Source organism: Curcuma longa, chromosome 21, assembly GCF_044706935.1.
Source record: "Curcuma longa cultivar G26 ecotype Majalengka, Jawa Barat chromosome 21, ITB_CL_G26_1.1, whole genome shotgun sequence".
NCBI classification, from domain to species: domain Eukaryota; kingdom Viridiplantae; phylum Streptophyta; class Magnoliopsida; order Zingiberales; family Zingiberaceae; genus Curcuma; species Curcuma longa.
The window spans coordinates 12,465,137-12,483,894 of record NC_133881.1 but is presented as its reverse complement, the minus strand read 5'-3'; the positions used below and the strand labels follow the sequence as shown (position 1 = coordinate 12,483,894).

The following is an 18,758-nucleotide window of genomic DNA, read 5'->3' as shown; positions in this document are numbered from 1 at the left end:
TAAGCCTGCCATTGCTAGTTACAAATTGCAAACAGATGGTTGCCATGGAAGCTAAGCCTAAATTATGGGTTCAATGGACTGCTATCTTGCTCAAACTTAATAAGAGTTCCAGCAATGGCTTCGCTCACTGTCATAAAGATGCGATCCGGGCCAAAACTCTCCAGTGTCTTCGATCTAGCCAACTTCTTTGTCACTTCTCCAACAGGATTAGCCAAAACAAGCTGCAGTTTTGAGCAAAAACAGTATAATCTATAACTCTGACGACAATGGTTTCTCGAAATTGAGTTGAGTAAATATAGAGTGCATTACCTCGAGATCTTTATCCTCAAGTTTCTTCTTCAACTCTAAGAGTGCTGCCAAGCCACTTGTATCTATCGTTGCCACTGCTGCAAGAGTTTTGCAGCTCATTACTTGTCAGTGTCCTCCATTTTTATGGTGTGCTACGTACGCTTCTAGTTGCTTAATCGAATATATTTTCCTTACCAGACATGTCCAAAACAATGCATCTAAGGGGGGCCTTCTTCAGCACAAAGACCCTCTCCTCCTCTTCCCTGACCCATCTCAAGACCCTACAAACAACAATTCAAAGTTCATGTGCCTTTTTTGGTTGTCTGAGTATGGAAGCTAACTCTTGCAATCTTACCTTTCCTGAACATAAATGGAGTTGGTGAAATATATAGGAGACTCGATACCGATGATCAGAACTGAAGGAACCCTTGTGACTTCCTCGTATTGCGATATGCTGCGATAGCACTTAGTTCCTTGGACATTCCCCATGATCACTATGTTCGGCCGAGTGACATTAATCAAGATTTTGAACAAAGATATGCCCACCTGAACCATAAGAAAGCAGTCTGAGAGAGAAACTAGTTCTTAGATTGTAGTTGCATCACAGACCACTTACTGCAATTGCGAGCCCCATAGGCACTGAGATAAGAAGAACCCCGAAGAAAGCAGCCATGCAAGCTAGGAAATCGAACATGTCCACCTTCCACAACTTAACCGCAGCTTGGATGTCGATTAGCCCAATGACTGCTGTTATGATGATCGCCGACAAGATGACATTAGGAGTATTGTAGAAGAGGGGCATCATAAATAGCAGCGTGAGGAGCACCACGATTGCCATTATTATGTTTGAAACTGCTGTCTTACACCCAGCATTGCAGTTCACAGCTGATCTAGAGAACGAGCCTGGAGTTTTACATGTACAATTGAAACTTAATCAAAGCTTATGCAACAAAACCCGTTTAAATCAATCGATCTCTACCAGACGTCACGAAACAAGAAGTGCATGATCCTGCCATGTTGGTAAATCCTATGGCCATCATCTCTTGGTTGCCATCGAAGTGATAGTTTTTCCTAGAAGCAAATGTTCTGCCCACTGCCATGCCTTCCTGTAATATTTAGTGAATCTGTGCTTGTTATTTGAGTGGATTATTTTTATGGTATTCAAATAAGTGTAAAGGTTTAGCATCACACTGTGAGAGCCAAGATTCCTGAGATTGTTCCAGTTTTAACAGCAAGGCCTAAGTAGGGACCTTTGAAGTTTAGCATGTCCATTGAAGGGGGGTTCACTCCTTCCTTCAAATGCCCAATCTGTTTGATATCAGCAAGTGAGAACAATAAGAATGCTCAGATGAATAAATAAAATTTTGGCTTCAGAAGCAACAGCAAAGGAAATCATATGTTACGAGACGAAGAAGAACCGTACTGTACTAATGCCATGATGTGAGGTTTTGAAGATGGTCGAAATGATTGTCGAGATGATCACTGAGGTTAAAGGAGCAGCAGCTGATACCCAGAAGAGATTGGGCCTTCTAGAGCTCTGTTAAACAAATTCAGCTCGACTTCAAATTTCATAAAACTATTTTAATCTGAATGTTATAAAACAACGATGGATTAAGAGCTTACTATATGCCTTGCGACTAGCAGAAAGAGCAGGAATGTGACTCCCATCACAAGTGCTTGCCATTTCCACTAAAAGGTTAATGTGTTAGCTAATGAATTCTTGCAATCATTTTCTTCTCTAACATGAAGAGATCTCTTTACCTCTTTTAAATTCACAACAACAGACTGCATGACAGGAATGATCCCCATCTGGTTACTAAAATGATCTAGTCCAAGCAGTCCTCTGAGCTGCTGAAGAGAAACTATCACAGCGGCACCACCCATGTATCCAATCAGTGTTGGTTTCGATAGAAAATCTAATATGAATCCTAACCTATAAAGAACCAAGAAGCCACCATCAAATCCTTACAATCCTTGTTGCTTCAGTATTAGGTGAAAATTTTTACCTCAGAAAGCCTAAGCTGGCTTGCAATGCACCAGCAAAGAAGGTAGCAGTGTAAGCTACTTGAAGATACAAGGAAGGGTCTTCTTTAACCAAGGCCAGTTCTTGAAGCATGGATCCCATCACTAAAGATGCAATTGACACTGGACCAATCGCCAAATCTCTCGAGCTTCCGAACACCACGTATACCAGTGGTGGCACAAAACTAGAATCTGTGAAACCCAATTCAGTATGAGTTTTCAGAAACTTTGAGAATAAGTTCAGCATATCAACTTACAAAGGCCAAGAAGTGGAGGCAAGCCTGCAAGCTTAGCATAGCTAATTCCCTGTCTCAAGACAAACACAAGATAGTAAGCATCTTCCTTCCACATTCCTGTTCAACATTATTTAGTTGAAGTTTTATCTTCTAAACATAATTCAAGATCCTATATTTAGATGAGTTTGTTTTCTGATCATACTTGTGGGATGGCCAAACTAGCAATGGTGATCCCTGAGATGACATCAGACTTCAGTAGATTCAGGTTGTAATGAGGGCTCCACTCCAAGATTGGGAAGACAGATTGGAGAACCAAAACCACCCTCATGAAGAAAGATTTGTTCTTGAACTTGTGCATGGAGTCGTCCGGGAAGAAGAATTCAACCAGAAAATGCTTAAGAGTATCAAGGGTGGTCTTTTCTTTCTGCACGGCTACCTTGTGGACTTCCATGGTTGAGATAGGAGTGGATATTGAAGCTTCAAGGTCCATGATAATGGAGCTCTGGATCTACTCTTTTGCTACTTCCTACCATGTTTACAAGAGCAGAAACTTAAGCAAATCTGTGAAAGGTTAAATCCAGTTGGTTAAGACATGAACTAGAGTTGGCTTTCTTTTAATCAAGTTCATTCTATCACACTCGAATTCGATTAATGTTTAGTTGGATCCATAAGATATATAAAGTGAGAAGTGAAATGAAATAGTAAGTAAGTTAGACCACAGAGACAAATTCTATGAAGCTCTCTTCCATTAATAATCTCACGGAGGAGGACTGCAACATGAAAACATCTAAAACTTTTTGTTCTATGCATTTAAAAAACATTCATACACTATATTTTTAATTTTAAAAAACTAGATTTAGAACTACAATATACCACCAACCTCCTGTCAAATTTCAAGCATGATCTCTTTTCTTTAACGCACGCATGGCCATCTTCCAGTTCTACCTTGAACACGACGAAGAACGCCTCATATTTGTCTCCTGCAAAAGTTTAATTTACCAGGCGATGGCATTGGTATTAATTAAAAACCCCTTCCTTTCCATTCGCTATCGATATAGATGCCCTCAACCATTCTCTGTGATATATATATCAATGAATATATACGTGAGGATTTTGATTTTGGGAAATTAAAAGAGAAGAAATCCCTTGGAATGCGGCGAGGAGGAAGCGACAAAGGAAGCCGTTCCTTCTCCCACCACAACTTTTTACGTACGAGTGCACTTTATTACACGTCGAGAAGAATTCTCGTGTTTTCGCGGCTGGTCATCTTTAATTTGTTTTGACTTGGTTCCTAATAAATTGGGACTAATTCAGATAAAGAACTCTGCACATGGATTTCTTAAAATACATTTAAAGTTTTATCAAAACATTCTCATTATTATAATACGAGAGTAATTTAAGTGATAACTAAAAAAAAAAAAGATAGAGTAGATACTTTGACTTTTTAAATGATATATGTTTCGAGCAAAAATCTCATCACGATGATATATATGACGATAAGAATCTATTTCGAACCAAAGAGTGATGATGTCAAAAAAAATTTCTCATTTTCTTCTCATAGCATAGCATGACGTAGTCGATCCTACGAAAAATAATACGCATCAAATGACTCATTGAGAGTTACTCTTGTGAAGTCCCTCCAATGCTTAAGTCATTATGAATCCCCAAAAGAGTAAATAGAAAGATAAAATTGAGTAAAGAATGGAGTAAAAATAGATGATAATAGATAAAATTAGATCATATACCCCTTGAGAGAGTCCCCCTTACCTTATAAAAGCTAGGAAAGATGAAGAGAAGTCCAAGGGATGCATTTTATGGAGAGAAATCCAAGGGACACACCTCCTTAAAGGATTCTATTGTAGCTGTCATATCCCTTCACGTGTTATGATAATTGTCGTGTCCCTTTGTTTGCTAGGAGGTTGGACCAGCAACAAGTCAAGTGGTCGAGAGGTCAGCTCTACTTGGCAGGTTGGGAGGTCGACTTTGCTCGGCACATTGGGAGGTCGGCTTTGCTCGATAGGTCGGCTCTGCTAGCAGGTCGGGAAGACTAACTCAAACTAACTCGACAACTCAAGGTGGGCCACGTAGGTGCATCCTGCTGACTTGGAGCCAACCAGATACCAATGGCATCACAAATCTCCCTCCAAGTCTAGTCGAAAGAGATATATATCTTGACTAGACAATTACAAGTCGAAAAGACTTAGTTCCTTTTTGAACTTTTCACAAGTCAAAAAGATACAACGAGTCAATCGATTGAATTGGAGAAAGTAAACATAAATATGAGTTTATTAGAAATGAGATAGAAATATTAAACTTAGACATGATGACTCCACCCAGAGCAAGAGCAGAGATGAAATGACAATATACGTCTTGACAAAAGGAAATGTCAATGGACACCAATGTTCCTGACAGATAGAAATGTCAATAAATATTTTTGTCAAGAGGTAATTATCTGTGGGCGCATTTGTCCAAAATAAAAGGAATGAGAGGACGCCTCTATCTGAGACAGAGAGAGTTAAATACTTAATTTACGATTATATTCGAGTCGAAAGAGTAAATATTGATCTCAAAATTTAAGACTTGGAAAAGATATAAGTACTTAAAAATTTCAAGAATCAATCTGAAAAAATAAACATACATATAGGTCTTCAATTAGTAAATCAATAGAAATGAACTTAAAATTAAAAAATTATCAATATGAAAACTTTGTAGGATGAGTTGAGAAGCAAGAGAGCATGCAATAAATTGCATTTCCTCCTCTATAACTTCCTGACATTTAATATGTTTCAGCGTCTGCAAGTAGAGGACGATAGAAAGGGTTTTCAGCCCCCGGAGCATAGTTGAGTTGGTTACGATGGAGCAGAGTTGTAGAAGAGGGCAAGGGTTCAAATCTTGGCGAAGCCAAAACAATACCCTCCTCCGTCGTGGTCAATTGTAATTTCTTGATTTACCTCCTCACAAATGATTGTGGGGGCCGACCATATAGAACCGCTGAGGTGGCGGATTTTATCTTATGCAGAAGCTTCTCCTTGTTTTCTATTTTTGACAAAAGAGTGATGACATCGAAATCTTCTCCTTGTTTTCTTCTCATCAATGGCGGAGCCAGCTTGGGTGATTTACCCTGGCTGATTTCGGATTGTAGGCTACGTTCATGCAATACTCGGGCTGCTTCCTTTATACTTTCAAATTTTTCTTACTTTTGCCGGTAAATTCAAGTATTTTTTCTTCTCCGATGTTGTTGGACCCCCGGGCTACAGCCCGGGTAGTGCATAGGGTGGCTCCGCCCTTGCTTCTCATTATGTGGCGTAGTCGATCCTACAGAGAATAACATACGTCAAAGGACTCGTCAGAAGTTACTCCAGTGAAATCTCTTCAATGTCTAAGTCATCATGAAGCTCTAAAAGAATATAATAGAAAAGATAAAACGGAGTAAAAAAAGAGTAAATGTATATGATGGTAGATGAGATTAGATAGTACCAATTGATAAAGTCCTCTTTTATCTAGAGAAATTCAAAAGATGTACCTCATGAAGAGAAGCCAAAGGGATGCACCTCTTTCAAAGGATTCATCATCCCTTCACGCAATATAATAATTATCGTGTACCTTTGCATGTTAAAAAGTCAACAACAAATCAGGAGGTCAGGAGGTCAGGAGGTCATCTTTACTTAGTAGATCGGGAGATCAGCTCTATTTAGGAGGTCGATCTGTTTGACAAGTCGGGAGGTCAGCTTTGCTATTAGAGGACTAACTCCGAGTGGGGCCACGTAGATGCTGCTGACTGGACTCAATATATTTTGCTATTTAGCTAAACTTTGAAGCATTGTATATTGATGATTACCTTATCATTTACGGTATACTTATTATTTATTAGATATTTACTATTCGTTTAATATATTTAAGAAATTATTGTTCTACTTTCGAGATTTTACAGTTGTGGGAAAAGATTTAACATTGTTGCACATCTATATATAAAATATTTTTATATAAAAAAATTCTTTACTTTAAAATTACTCAATCTCTATTAAAATCATTTCAATATGATGAAATTTATCATAAAAATTTTCTAATTAGTTCTCACAATTGTACAATAGTCAAATAATAATAATAATAATAATTCTATAGTAAAATTAACTATGTTGAAATAATTTTAGTCTAGTTTTAATGATTTTAATTAAGCTAATAAAAAATTATATAAAAATACTCTATATAATTTTTTTATTAAAATTAAATTTATTTATTTTTATATATTATATTGTACACACTGCTACAATAGACAATCTTTTGATTTATTTAGATAAACAGGTGGTTTGCACACTTCTCTTCCTCCACAAAATGTTTATCTTAATGTCGGCCGGCGCCGCATGATTGGTTTGGAGCGCCGCCACGCAGCTTCTCTCCTCGAATCCACTAGATCACTTCCCACTTCCCAGGCAGGCAGCGTGAAGCATAGGGCAAGTGGGATTTTCACCATGAGCGGCGGCAATCGGAAGCCCGTTCACTTCGTTCTGATTCCCTTCCTCGCCCAAGGCCACATGATCCCCATGATCGACTTGGCCCGCGTTCTCTCCCTCCGCGCCGCCCTCGTCACCGTCGTCACCACCCCTGCCAACGCCGCCCGCTGCGCTCCCATTGTTGACCGCGCCAACGAGGCCGCCGGCGGCGATGAACCGCTGATCCGACTCGTCGAGATCCGCTTTCCCTGCGCAGAGGCCGGATTGCCGGAGGGATGCGAGAGCATCGACCTCATCCCCTCCGTCGACCTCGTCCACAATTTTTTCACGGCGCTCGGGATGCTGCGGGAGCCGCTGCTGCAACACCTCCAGCAGCAGGAGGGGTGGCCCAAGCCGAGCTGCCTCGTCTCCGACTCCTGCATACTGTGGACGGGCGACGTGGCTCGGGAGCTGCGAGTCCCTCATTTGATCTTCGAGTCGCCCTCCTGCTTCTACCTCCTCTGCAGCCACCTCGTGAGCGAGCTGGAGCACGCAGGGGAATCTGATCCGTCACCGTTCGAGCCACTCCTTGTGCCCGAGTTGCCTCACCGAGTAGAGACGGTGCGCGCCCAGTCGAGGAGGTTCTTCGACCTCCCAGGGTTCAATAGGTATCGCGAGCAGTGGGTAGAGGATCAATCCTCTGCCCATGGCTTTTTGATCAATACCTTCCGTGAATTGGAGTCGTCGTATCTCGATGGCTACGAGAAGGTGGTCGGAAGAAGGTTTGGCCCGTCGGCCCCTTTGCCCTCTGTTACAAGGACGCAGAGGACAAGCTATCGAGAGGGAACCGGGCGGCGACCGACGTGACCGACCGCATCTTGAGATGGCTGGACGCCAACGAACCCGGGTCGGTGGTGTACGTCAACTTCGGGAGCCTGGTGAGGAACAGCCCGTCGCATCTGCAGGCGGTGGGGCTCGGCCTGGAGGCATCGAACAGGCCATTCCTCTGGGTTGTGAAGCAGGAGGAGACGTCGGAGGTGGAGGCGTGGCTATCCCTGTTTGAGGAGAGGACACGGGCTCGTGGTCTGACGACGAGGGGGTGGGTGCCGCAGGTGATCATCTTATCGCACCCTTCGGTGGGAGGGTTCATGACGCACGGCGGTTGGAACTCGACACTGGAGGCGGTGGCAGCCGGCGTGCCGATGATCACGTGGCCACACTTCTGGGACCAGTTCCTCAACGAGAAGCTGGTGGTGAATGTGCTGGGGATCGGCGTGGCGCTCAAGCCCAATACCAAGACCGTCTTCATCTCTCATCTCAGCCATGGTCTGATCGGCTGGGAGGACGTGGAGAAGGCGGTGAAGGAGTTGATGGACGGAGGGGAGGAAGGAGAGGAGAGGAGGAAGAGAGCGAGGGAACTGGGTGAGAAGGCCAGGAAGGCAATGGAGGAAGGAGGTTCTTCGTACGAGGAGTCGAATCTCATGATTCAACATGTTCTAGAGCTCGGGGAGGAGTTCGAACCTCTACAAGCAGAGTTTTCATCAAGTGTTTGAAACAGAATCATATTTGTTCTTTCAAGACAAATATTATATATCTAGGGCCGAATTAACCTGTATGTTGTTCAAGTAATGAAAAAAGTTAATTCGAGCTTAAATTAAACTATATCCACTGTCATCCGAGTTCTGGAATTAGCTCTCGCATTGCAGTGGTCGCATGATCATGTCTGGCAGATTTGCTGCATCAGTCCTCAAAAGACCATCACTCCATCAGCCTCCGCTGATCTTGGGAATGGATCTCCACATCTCCAGATAACCAATTCTTCCTTAAATTCATTTTATAAGCTTTTTATATTATTTTTTACTAATTCTAGACTTATGAGAATTATCAATCTAACATTACATTACTTTGATCATCGGAAATCTTCACTTAATTATGAGAATTATCAATCTAACATTTACTTTGATCATTGGAAATTTTCAAATATTTGTATCTCTCCCTACTAGAGTTATTTGCAAATTAAAGTATTTTCCACCTGGACGGATAGTCATCATTTCTCTCTATCATAGACAAAGGCTTCCATTGACAAAAGTTCTACTAAGGCATCCAATCTTTGTCTCGGACAGAGATGTCCTTCAAACAACTCCCTATCTCAAACAGACATCCATCGATACAAGTCCTTTAGCCTCAAATCAAGATGTCCAATCCCTTTATTAGGGACAGAGGCATCCTTCAGACAACTCCCTGTCTCAGACAGACATCCTTCGACAGAATTTTCTTGATCTCGGATAAAGGCATTTAATCTCTATCAGGGACAGAAACATCCATTGATATTTCTTCTGTTCATCGACATCATTTCTCTTCTCTTCAAGAGCCAAATCATCACTTACTTATCTCGACTTTGAGAGTTTTCATTTGCATCTTCATACCAAGTTTGATTGCATTTATTTCATTTTTATATGAATTATGTCTCTTCCTTCCAGGTCTACCTTGAGGGGCCCACCTCACCGTCAACTACTCATGTACCAACTGTCTAATCAATTGGCTACGCCCTCCTTTGACTAGATTTGAAGGGGATGTTAGTGATGCAGTGGAGACGATGAGGGTCATGTGGCATGACCCGATCAATACAAGAGTTGTGTAGCATGATCCAGGACTTAACATAGCCACATAGCATATAGTCTCGACCAACTGAGCCAATCTAACCTGTCGATCTGTCGACTTCTTTGCACATGAAGGGACATGATAGTTATCAACATGATGGGACACAACGGCTATCAACATGAAGGGGCATGACATTATGATGATGCCCTTTAAGGAGGTACATCCCTTGAACTTCTCTCCATGAAGTGTGTCCTTTGAGTTTCTCTCTCTATAAGATAAGGGGAAGACTCTCTTGATATGTGATCATCATCTAATCTCATCTACTGTCATACTTTTACTCCATTCTTTACTCCCTTTCATCATTTTATTATACTCTTTTGAGGCTCTATGATGACTTAGGCATCAGAGAGACCTAATGAGGGTAACTCCCAGTGAATCCTTTGACGCGCATTATTCTCCTCATGATTGATCGACTACGCCATATCACGAGAAGAAACCAAAGAAAATGTTACAACGTCATCCCTCTTTGTTGTTCGGGGAGTTTTGCTACCGCATCATCACAGTGAGATTTCTTAGACTAGAATATTTTAACACCGTATGTAAGAAAATGAACAAAAGACGATGAAGTCAAAGATGTGAGGGTTGAAGTCGCAAGGAAAATTTCTCTACGGATTCTCCATATTGTAGCATTTTATTCATACAATCACATCATTTCTATCTTCATTCTTAAGGGAATTTTCATTACCAATTTTGATGATTTTGTACTTTTGTTGAAGGTACAGAGGCAAGGGCTCTATGACCCAACGAAAAATCTAAAAAACATTCTGACTCCTCTCTCGAGTTTTATAGAAGTTGGACCGTTCTGGATGACATATATAAGGATGTCGCTGCTAAGGGCTCTCCCCTCTTTTTCTGCATAAAGGTGGAATCCGCCATCTTAGCGGTCTCAAATGATCGGTCTCCGACCATTTGTGAGGAGGTAAATCGAGAAACTGCAGTTGGTGACGACACAGGAGGGCATTGCCTGACTTCGCCAGGATTCGAAGCCTTGCCCTCTTCTACAACTCTGCTGCGTCGTAACCAACTCAACTATGCCCCGGGGGCTGCTAAAGGCTCTCCCCTATAATATGTGATGGTTGTCTAGGCGGCAATCGACTCTCCACTATTAGAATTTAATAGTACACCTAAGATTCAATTCTAATAACAGTGTAGTTATACTATTTATGATATAATTTTATAACACGTTAAATTTAATTTAATAACTTACATCATATAATTTAGTAACATTTATAATATAATTTAAATTGCTCATACAATATATGGCAAAATTTAAAAAGATACCTTTTATTTTTATTATCATAAAAAAGCATTTCATGTTAAATAAATATTAAAAAGACATCCTATCTTTTTTTATACCAAAAATACCCTTGCTCTAGTATTATTATAGTAATTTTAAGCAAAATTCCTATTACATCAAGTAAAATTGTTCAAGTAATTTTGGTCAAAATATTTCAATATTTGATCAAAACTTTTTTAACATCAATCAAAATTATTCTAACATTTATTAAATTTGTCAAACTGTTCTGATAAAAGTGTCCTAATACTAACAGTTTGTAACAGTTTGGATCAAAACTGTATTATATTACATTAGTGTTGGTCAAAACTAATACAACAATACTAAAACAAAATTGATGAAATATATATATATATATATATATATATAATAGTTGAGATATATATATATATATATATATATATATATATATATATATATATATAAGAAACCACTTTAAGATTCGTAAATAAATTTTAGAAAAAATACCTTGTATATGATCACTCAAATTAAGGATATTTAGTTCAAATGTTTGAAGATGAAAAAGAAGATGATCAACCGTGTTTATCATGTTCACAATTTCTACATTAAACACTTTAATTAAACATGCATGTAAAATGCTCCCTATCAACTAAATTTACACTCCATAATTTTCTATCCATTTGACAATTTCATAGAACAACTTTGTTCAACATAAATCTAATTGGAGATTTATATTGAATTCAACTGTTTTATAAAATTCTCAAATGAACTAAAATTAGAAATACCTTTTAACCTCTCAACTCTTTAGATTTATCCTGTTCTTCTACACTAATAATGCCTCCCCAATCCTCCAACTCCTCACTCATCGATCGGAACTCCGTCTCCGGCAACCCCTGGCCACAAGCATGGAGGGCTCAGGTCATGCAAGAACAGGGCAGGCAGCGCAGGCGAGGACGGCGACGAGGGGGGAGTTCCGACCAAGGGCGACGACGCCCCCGTCGACATACCGTCGGAGCGGTTCGCCCCTCGGGCTTTCACCCTCACCGGAAAGTTTCCGGCGGACTTGGCGGCCGCCGGCAACGACGACAGCCCTGTCAGGCTCTGCACCAGCGCCTTAAACTCGCTGGCGTCGGCGTTGATGACATTGGGCGACACCAGGTACACGACGACGGCCTTCCGCTGGGGCTTCTGCGCCTTGTGCGACTCATCACGAAGAGCCAGCGGCGGCGGCCGCCTCCCCTTCAACTGCACCTTTGTAGACGACATGCCAAGAGCTTAAATTATTTGCCTCCCGTAGAATTGAACTCACCTCCTGCAATTTAATTATATAGAGAAACTTTTGACAGTGTGAATATGTGCCTACGTGAAGGCAACTGGTAACCTAATCGGAGACAATCTCCACAAAAAAATATTTTGATATGGCATGTCTTAACGATATATGATAACACTATTCAGCATGACAAATATATCGAAATAAAGACATTTATATTGAGATATCAAATCCATCTTAATTCTTATATCTGATACAAATTAAATACCTGAAAAAGTTGACAGTACTTTTAACTCCAAACAATCATTAAGTGGATACTTTGGCTGCTAGTTGCAATAGTATAGCTTATAATTTTTTGCCCACTTGTGAGCAGAGAGGTTTTGGGAGTCTGGTGCAGTTGGCTTCTGGAGGAAGAGGTCAGCGAACACATGGTCGACGACTAAGAAAGCATGTGGTCTCCAAGTGGATCGAATTCTCATTATCATCACCATCATCAATCAATCAATCAATCAGCTTATGCAAGCTTCACTCACATGGCAGTATGAAAAATGCACTTCTTAGTATGGTAAGTATAATTTTGTGATTATGTTGCATTAAATTTATATTCTAACTTGTTTAATATAAAAAATGATAAACCACAGTCAGTCGCATTGACTCAATCCCTAGGAGTGACCGGCACGGTCCCACGAAAGTTTCCCACCGGCCACCAGGGTAAATCGGGAAGCGCATGCAGCGGCCAACCCAGATGCTCCAACATCCTTTGATTGTGATCCCCATTTGAAGGAAAATTCCTGCAAATATACTGTAGCTAATCGAACCGCGGGTGCCTGGGTGACAACCTAGATATCCTACCGCGGCACCATGACCCTGGGGACTCTAACTTATTTAATATAAAATCTACATATAATTGTTCACATATATATATAAATGATATGATAATGGCATGAAATGACTAAGTGAAAGTCACAAAAATTTCTAGCCTAGCTTGCTATAATTAAGATTTGGCATCAAAAATTAGGGAAGTTGCATCAAATTTTTATAAAAGTAATGAATATAGAGAATAAATTTTTATCACACAATTAAAACTATTTAGTTGGTTGCAAACATAAACTAAGGCACCAAGAAGGATCACTCCTAAATCATAAATATAATTCTAAATCTTATTGTGTTCTTATTGAAAATCCTTTTATACTTGACTATAATAAGGTTCGATATTGTCTTTTCAATTGGACATGCTATTGTATTTGGGCAATCTCCATTGATGGTGTCCTTTTATACAAAAGGATTTGGGCAATCTTTTATATATACTTGATTATACATGGACAACTATGAGGGAAGCGTCATCCATTAGCCAACTACATGAGCAAACCATTGCACTAGGGGCGACAACTATTGGTCCGTACTCTTAGTGTTGTCTAGTTGTTAGTCCAATATCGCTTTCCGAGTAAACAACCTCGCTGATCAATTTGGCATCAGGGATTGCCGAAGGTCGAGGTTAGAAAGAGCTCACCTAACCAAATTCCTCGTCATCCCAATACCACTATGATCGCATGGGTAGAGGAGGTCGGGGCCCGATGGGACCTTATCGCTATGGAGGGTGTTTCGGTCAAATGTGGACGACAGTCAATCCACCGGTCAAGGAAATACCACCTCAACCTTAGCGGGTCCTGGTAGGAAGGAGACTTGCGAGATCACCACAAACAAACGGATTAGCTGGTGCTGGGGAGTCCCGACAGGCCACTTCGACGCTCAAGTCAGTTTCCGACGAAGATGGAGGAAGAAAGAATAGCAGTAGTAGTTGTGAGAATACGAGAGTCGAGAGAGAGAACTCGTACCTGCATGGAAATTGATATACCTACGAGGCAAACATTCCATTTGTCAGGGGAGCAGGCTATGGTGGTATCCGGGGGAATAAAACCTGGACTTTACTGACATCTACGTCGGTAGGGCGGCATCTAGGAAACAGGGACGATATGCCTATAACTCCTCTGCGGCTGGATGTTGTACTTCACCTTTGTCGTTTAGCTGTGAGTAGAAAGTTGGCAACAATGACGAAGTGAGGTGTGTAGACATAACCATAGCTTTTCCACTGTACGGCAATTCACACGCTTGATTATCTGCATTATATTTGTTTGTTAGCTTAGGAGACTTGAGCCGGGATTGATGTCAGAGTGGGAGGGGATGCCCGGGACCGACGATGGCCGGGATTATCCGGGTAAGCTGAGCAAGCTAGATGGTCGAGCAGACCAAGTAGACTGAATAGTCTGAGTGATCTGATTGCTGATAGTAAAACGAGGCAAGTTACCCAGGACCGACCACCTTGGGGATCCACCGGGTAAATGAAGCGTCGTGACAAGCAGGCCAGGCAGGCTGAATGGCCTGAGAGAACTGAGCAAACTGAGTAAACTAGGGTAGGCTAAGCGATGGATGACCCGGGCGACGACATTGGAGTGAGGCGGATACCCGGAACCGACGCTAATTAGGCTTACCCGGGTAAACGGAGTAAATGCCTGTGCAGGCTGGGTAAATCGATGAATATGGTTAAGCTAAGTAGACTGATCATTAAAGGACTTGCGTGTTGATATTGGAGTGATGCGTTTACCCTGGATTAGCCTTTGTCGGGCTTAACCGGGTAAACTGATTGAGACCCGACAGGTCGGGTAAGCAGGTTTATCTGGACAGATCGGATGGACTATTCCCTAGATAGCTAGGCCGGGGTTCCTAGGACAACATTGACCGTGGATCCTGGGACCGGCCAGATTGGACTACCTGTTGACCTACCCTACCACGTCGAGACCGGGCCAGACTTACCACATCAGAGGACATCAGCCTAGTGTACAGGAACATGATACAGCGATGACTCGATCGGATTTACCCGAGTTGCATCATTCATGAAAAATATTAGGATCGGTGCAAGCTAGAGGGGAGGCAAATAGCTTAATAGATTCAATCACTTCATCTCAATTTCGTGCTAGCCATTTGAATGCGTAGCAGAAAATCAGAATCAAACTTGATGTCATAAGCACAACATCATTGATCAAGGCAACTACGTCCAAGATCTAGTCCTAACAACTATCCTACTATCCTTCTCCTTCTTATATGCCTTTATGAGGCAAAGACAACTCTTACAAATGATTTCTTGCAACAAATGCAACAAGAATATAAATGCAAACACAAATAAAAGTAAAATAACTTTATAATAATAACTTTGCTTTGAACGCTTCTTTGTCACTTTGGATTGCCTTTTGATGGTAGAAAATACAGTACATCACTTCACCTCTAACCTCTCAAGAATTAATATCGAAAATCTCTTCAAAACCTTTCTTTTATAGTTTTACGGGGGGCTAATTTTTATAGATCAGTCAATTGATCTTACCCATTGGTTGATTGATCCATTGTATATTTGAATGTTACTTTAATCTGTAAGCTTAATGGCTCCATCGATCTCAACATCAGTCGACTATTGCCTAATTAGTCGAATCTCGTAGTCGAATCAATTTGCTTTTGTTCGATTCCTAATCGACATCAATCAACTAATATCCATCATCAGTCGATTGATGTCATCAATCGTGTTTTCTAATCAATTTTTGTTTGTTGTTATTATAGTGTCATCAGTCGACTAATGACATCAGTTGAGTTTTCTAGTCGATTTTAGAAGCTTCTATATGTTACTAAAGTGTCATCAGTCGATCGATGCAACCCATCAATCGATTATTGTATATTCTCGTAGTAAAATAGTATTGTAGCATTACTGTAGCAAAGTATTTTCATCATTACCATTAGTTAATTGATAAACTCTATCAATCGACTAATACCTATATTTCAGTCTTATAAAAGTCGAATTCTCATTTTTCCTAGTATCCGATTAATCTCAGCCTATTAGGATTTTCGTTATTCAGCATCTAGTCAACCTTGACCCGCTAAGGCTTTCCATTGCCTAACATCTGATCAACCTTAACCTGGTAGTACTTCATTGTTATCTAGCATTCAATCAACCGTGATCTGTCGAGATTTCATTGTTGCTTAACATCTGATCAACCTTAATCTATCAGGACATCCTTATTGTTTAGCATTCGATCAATCTTGAGCTACTAGGATTTCATGTCTCATGTCAACTCCCTGTTGGACTTTTCAATCATTAAGTGTCCTATCAACTGTGACCTATTGGACTTTCCGTCTCATGACAACTCATTGTTGAACTTCCGATCACTAAATGTCCGATCAACCATAATCTACTTAGACTTTCTGTATCTTGTCAAGTATCCGGTCAATCTTAACCTACTTGACTCTTCGCTCAATCAACTTACATATGGATCATATATCAAAATTTCAACTTAAGTCAACTCGAACTTGATCAATCTTGACCAGGAGTCGATTGCACTAACCAAAACTTTACTTAGAAGTTGAAAGTTTTTGAAATATGTGAACTCAACTTTATACTTGAGCCTATTCTTCAAATAGAAGATTAATGACGCCTTAGTTGGATATTATAGATACTAACTTTGTTGGAGATTTGGATAATAGAATATGTACATCAAGTTATGTTTTTTTATTTCATGATTCAAATTTTTTTGTGTAGCAAGAGATAAAATTCAGTCTTTATCGAGTACTAAAGCAAAGTACAAAGTTATTACACTTATTGCTGAAGAATTAGTATGACTATAAAGAGTTGATGATCTAAATATTCCAATTGCTATTTTTGGAGATAACTAAAATGTTATCAAATTTTGCAAATGATTTTGTATGTCATGCAAAAACTAATTATACTGAGCTTCAACATTACTTTATTCGAGTAAAATTTTTTGAAAATATTATTAATATAACAAACGTTTGTATAGTTAGACATATTTATCAAAAAAAACTTTTTGTGAAGGATAATTTGAGTTGCTTTAGAATAAAGTTGGGTTAATTTAAAAAAAATACTCTAGAAATTAAAGTTGATTGGAAATTAAAGTTATTTTATTTAGAAATTATGAAAAATTACCTCTTGTTGAAAATTAAGTTGGCTTCTTGAAATTGTATACATATTATTTTAAATTACAATTTATTAAAAGTTCAAATTGACTTCTTAAAACTACATTGAATTAATTAATAGCTTTTTAGTCTTTCTAAATTTTATATTTTCAATGGTTGATTAATTGACTTGTACATTAAAATGAGCAGGGCTAAATTTGAATGAAGAATTTTTACCCATTAATTTTTTCCTAAAATATTTTCTAATAATTTTTTAATTACATAAAGTTTAATTCAAAATTAAAAAATTGATAAAAAAAATTAGGTAAAACCTAAAAAAGGATATTAATCTATGTTGTAGCAATTACAATTTATAATTATTATAATTTGATATTAACCTATGTTGATTATTGTTGACCAGTGTTGATCACAAATGAAATGTTTATATTACAAGAACTATGAATTACAATTGCTACAATATAGTGTTATTAGTGTTGATCAAAATTGAAATACTATTACAACATAATATTAACCAGAGATGAAATGCTACAATACAATTTTTTAGTATTGATTAGAGTTGAAGTATTTATATTGTAGTAGCTATGAATTATAACTTTTACATTTATGTTAATCAGAGTCAAAGTATCTATGTTATAGCGACTATAAAATCATAGTTGCTGCAATAACAATAAAAATAAAAGTAATTACAGAAGTTGAAAAGTAAAATGTACAGAAGCGAGATAGAGCGCCCTTTTGATAATAAATCAAAAAGGCATGCCCCTTTTAACAATTCTAATAAAAAAGAATGTTCTCTTGATTTTTGGTCATATCCCACCTTAGCACATTTTTATTTCCAAAAAAATATTTTTATTTTTAATGTTCTTGTAATAGTTATTAATTATAACTACTACAGTATAATCATTTTTATACTTCAATTATGATCAATATTAATAATATTATACCATAATAATTACAATATGAATATTTTATCTCTGACCTATTATATTATAGTAATTATAAATCTTAATTGCTATAACATAGACAATTTATTTTTATCAATATCAATTATTATATTAATATTGTATCAATTACGCAATCATACTTATTATAATTATAACATGTCATCTTTAATCAATACCAATTAATATATTATATTATAACAGTTATAAACGAATTGAAACTGCTACAAGATTGATAATTTATTTCTAATTAATATTGATCGATATTATATTATATTAGTTACATGAGCATAGTCATTATAATTATAACTATAATCATTATTATCTCATAGTTATTATATTAATATCATCTAAAATAAATATATTTTTAAAAAACAAAAATAGACCGGCCTAAAATGAGACGCCTTATTTATTTTGTTAAAAAATAAATAAATAAACTCAAACAAATTTAGAGGAGCAAGCCCTTACCACGCGCAACAATCTCATCCACAAGTTCGCTAGAGACCGAAGCATCCGTACTGGTCCACAAGCTTCATAAGGCCTGACGTCATGCATGGGTGTCATGATGACGTCATGCATAGGTGTCATGGGGAGCAGGTAAATTTGTCACGATGAGCTCGACAATTTGGAAGAAGGTTAATCGAATAAATTACAAAAAAAAAATTTAAAGCATGAAAAAATAAA

At 38.7% G+C, this 18,758-nt stretch overlaps 1 protein-coding gene and 1 pseudogene across 1 annotated transcript; one reads left to right on the top strand and one right to left on the bottom strand.

Annotated features, from left to right (window-relative positions):
- Positions 1-62: 62 nt before the first annotated feature.
- LOC141815197 (putative sulfate transporter 3.4) lies at positions 63-3,079 on the bottom strand (annotated as a pseudogene).
- Positions 3,080-6,866: 3,787 nt separating this feature from the next.
- LOC141814440 (UDP-glycosyltransferase 73E1-like) lies at positions 6,867-8,628 on the top strand. The gene is given in 2 exon segments (XM_074702401.1): positions 6,867-7,748; positions 7,751-8,628. Coding segments are annotated over 2 exon segments (1,620 nt in total). The 5' UTR covers positions 6,867-6,907; the 3' UTR covers positions 8,530-8,628.
- The last annotated feature ends 10,130 nt before the right edge of the window (positions 8,629-18,758 follow it).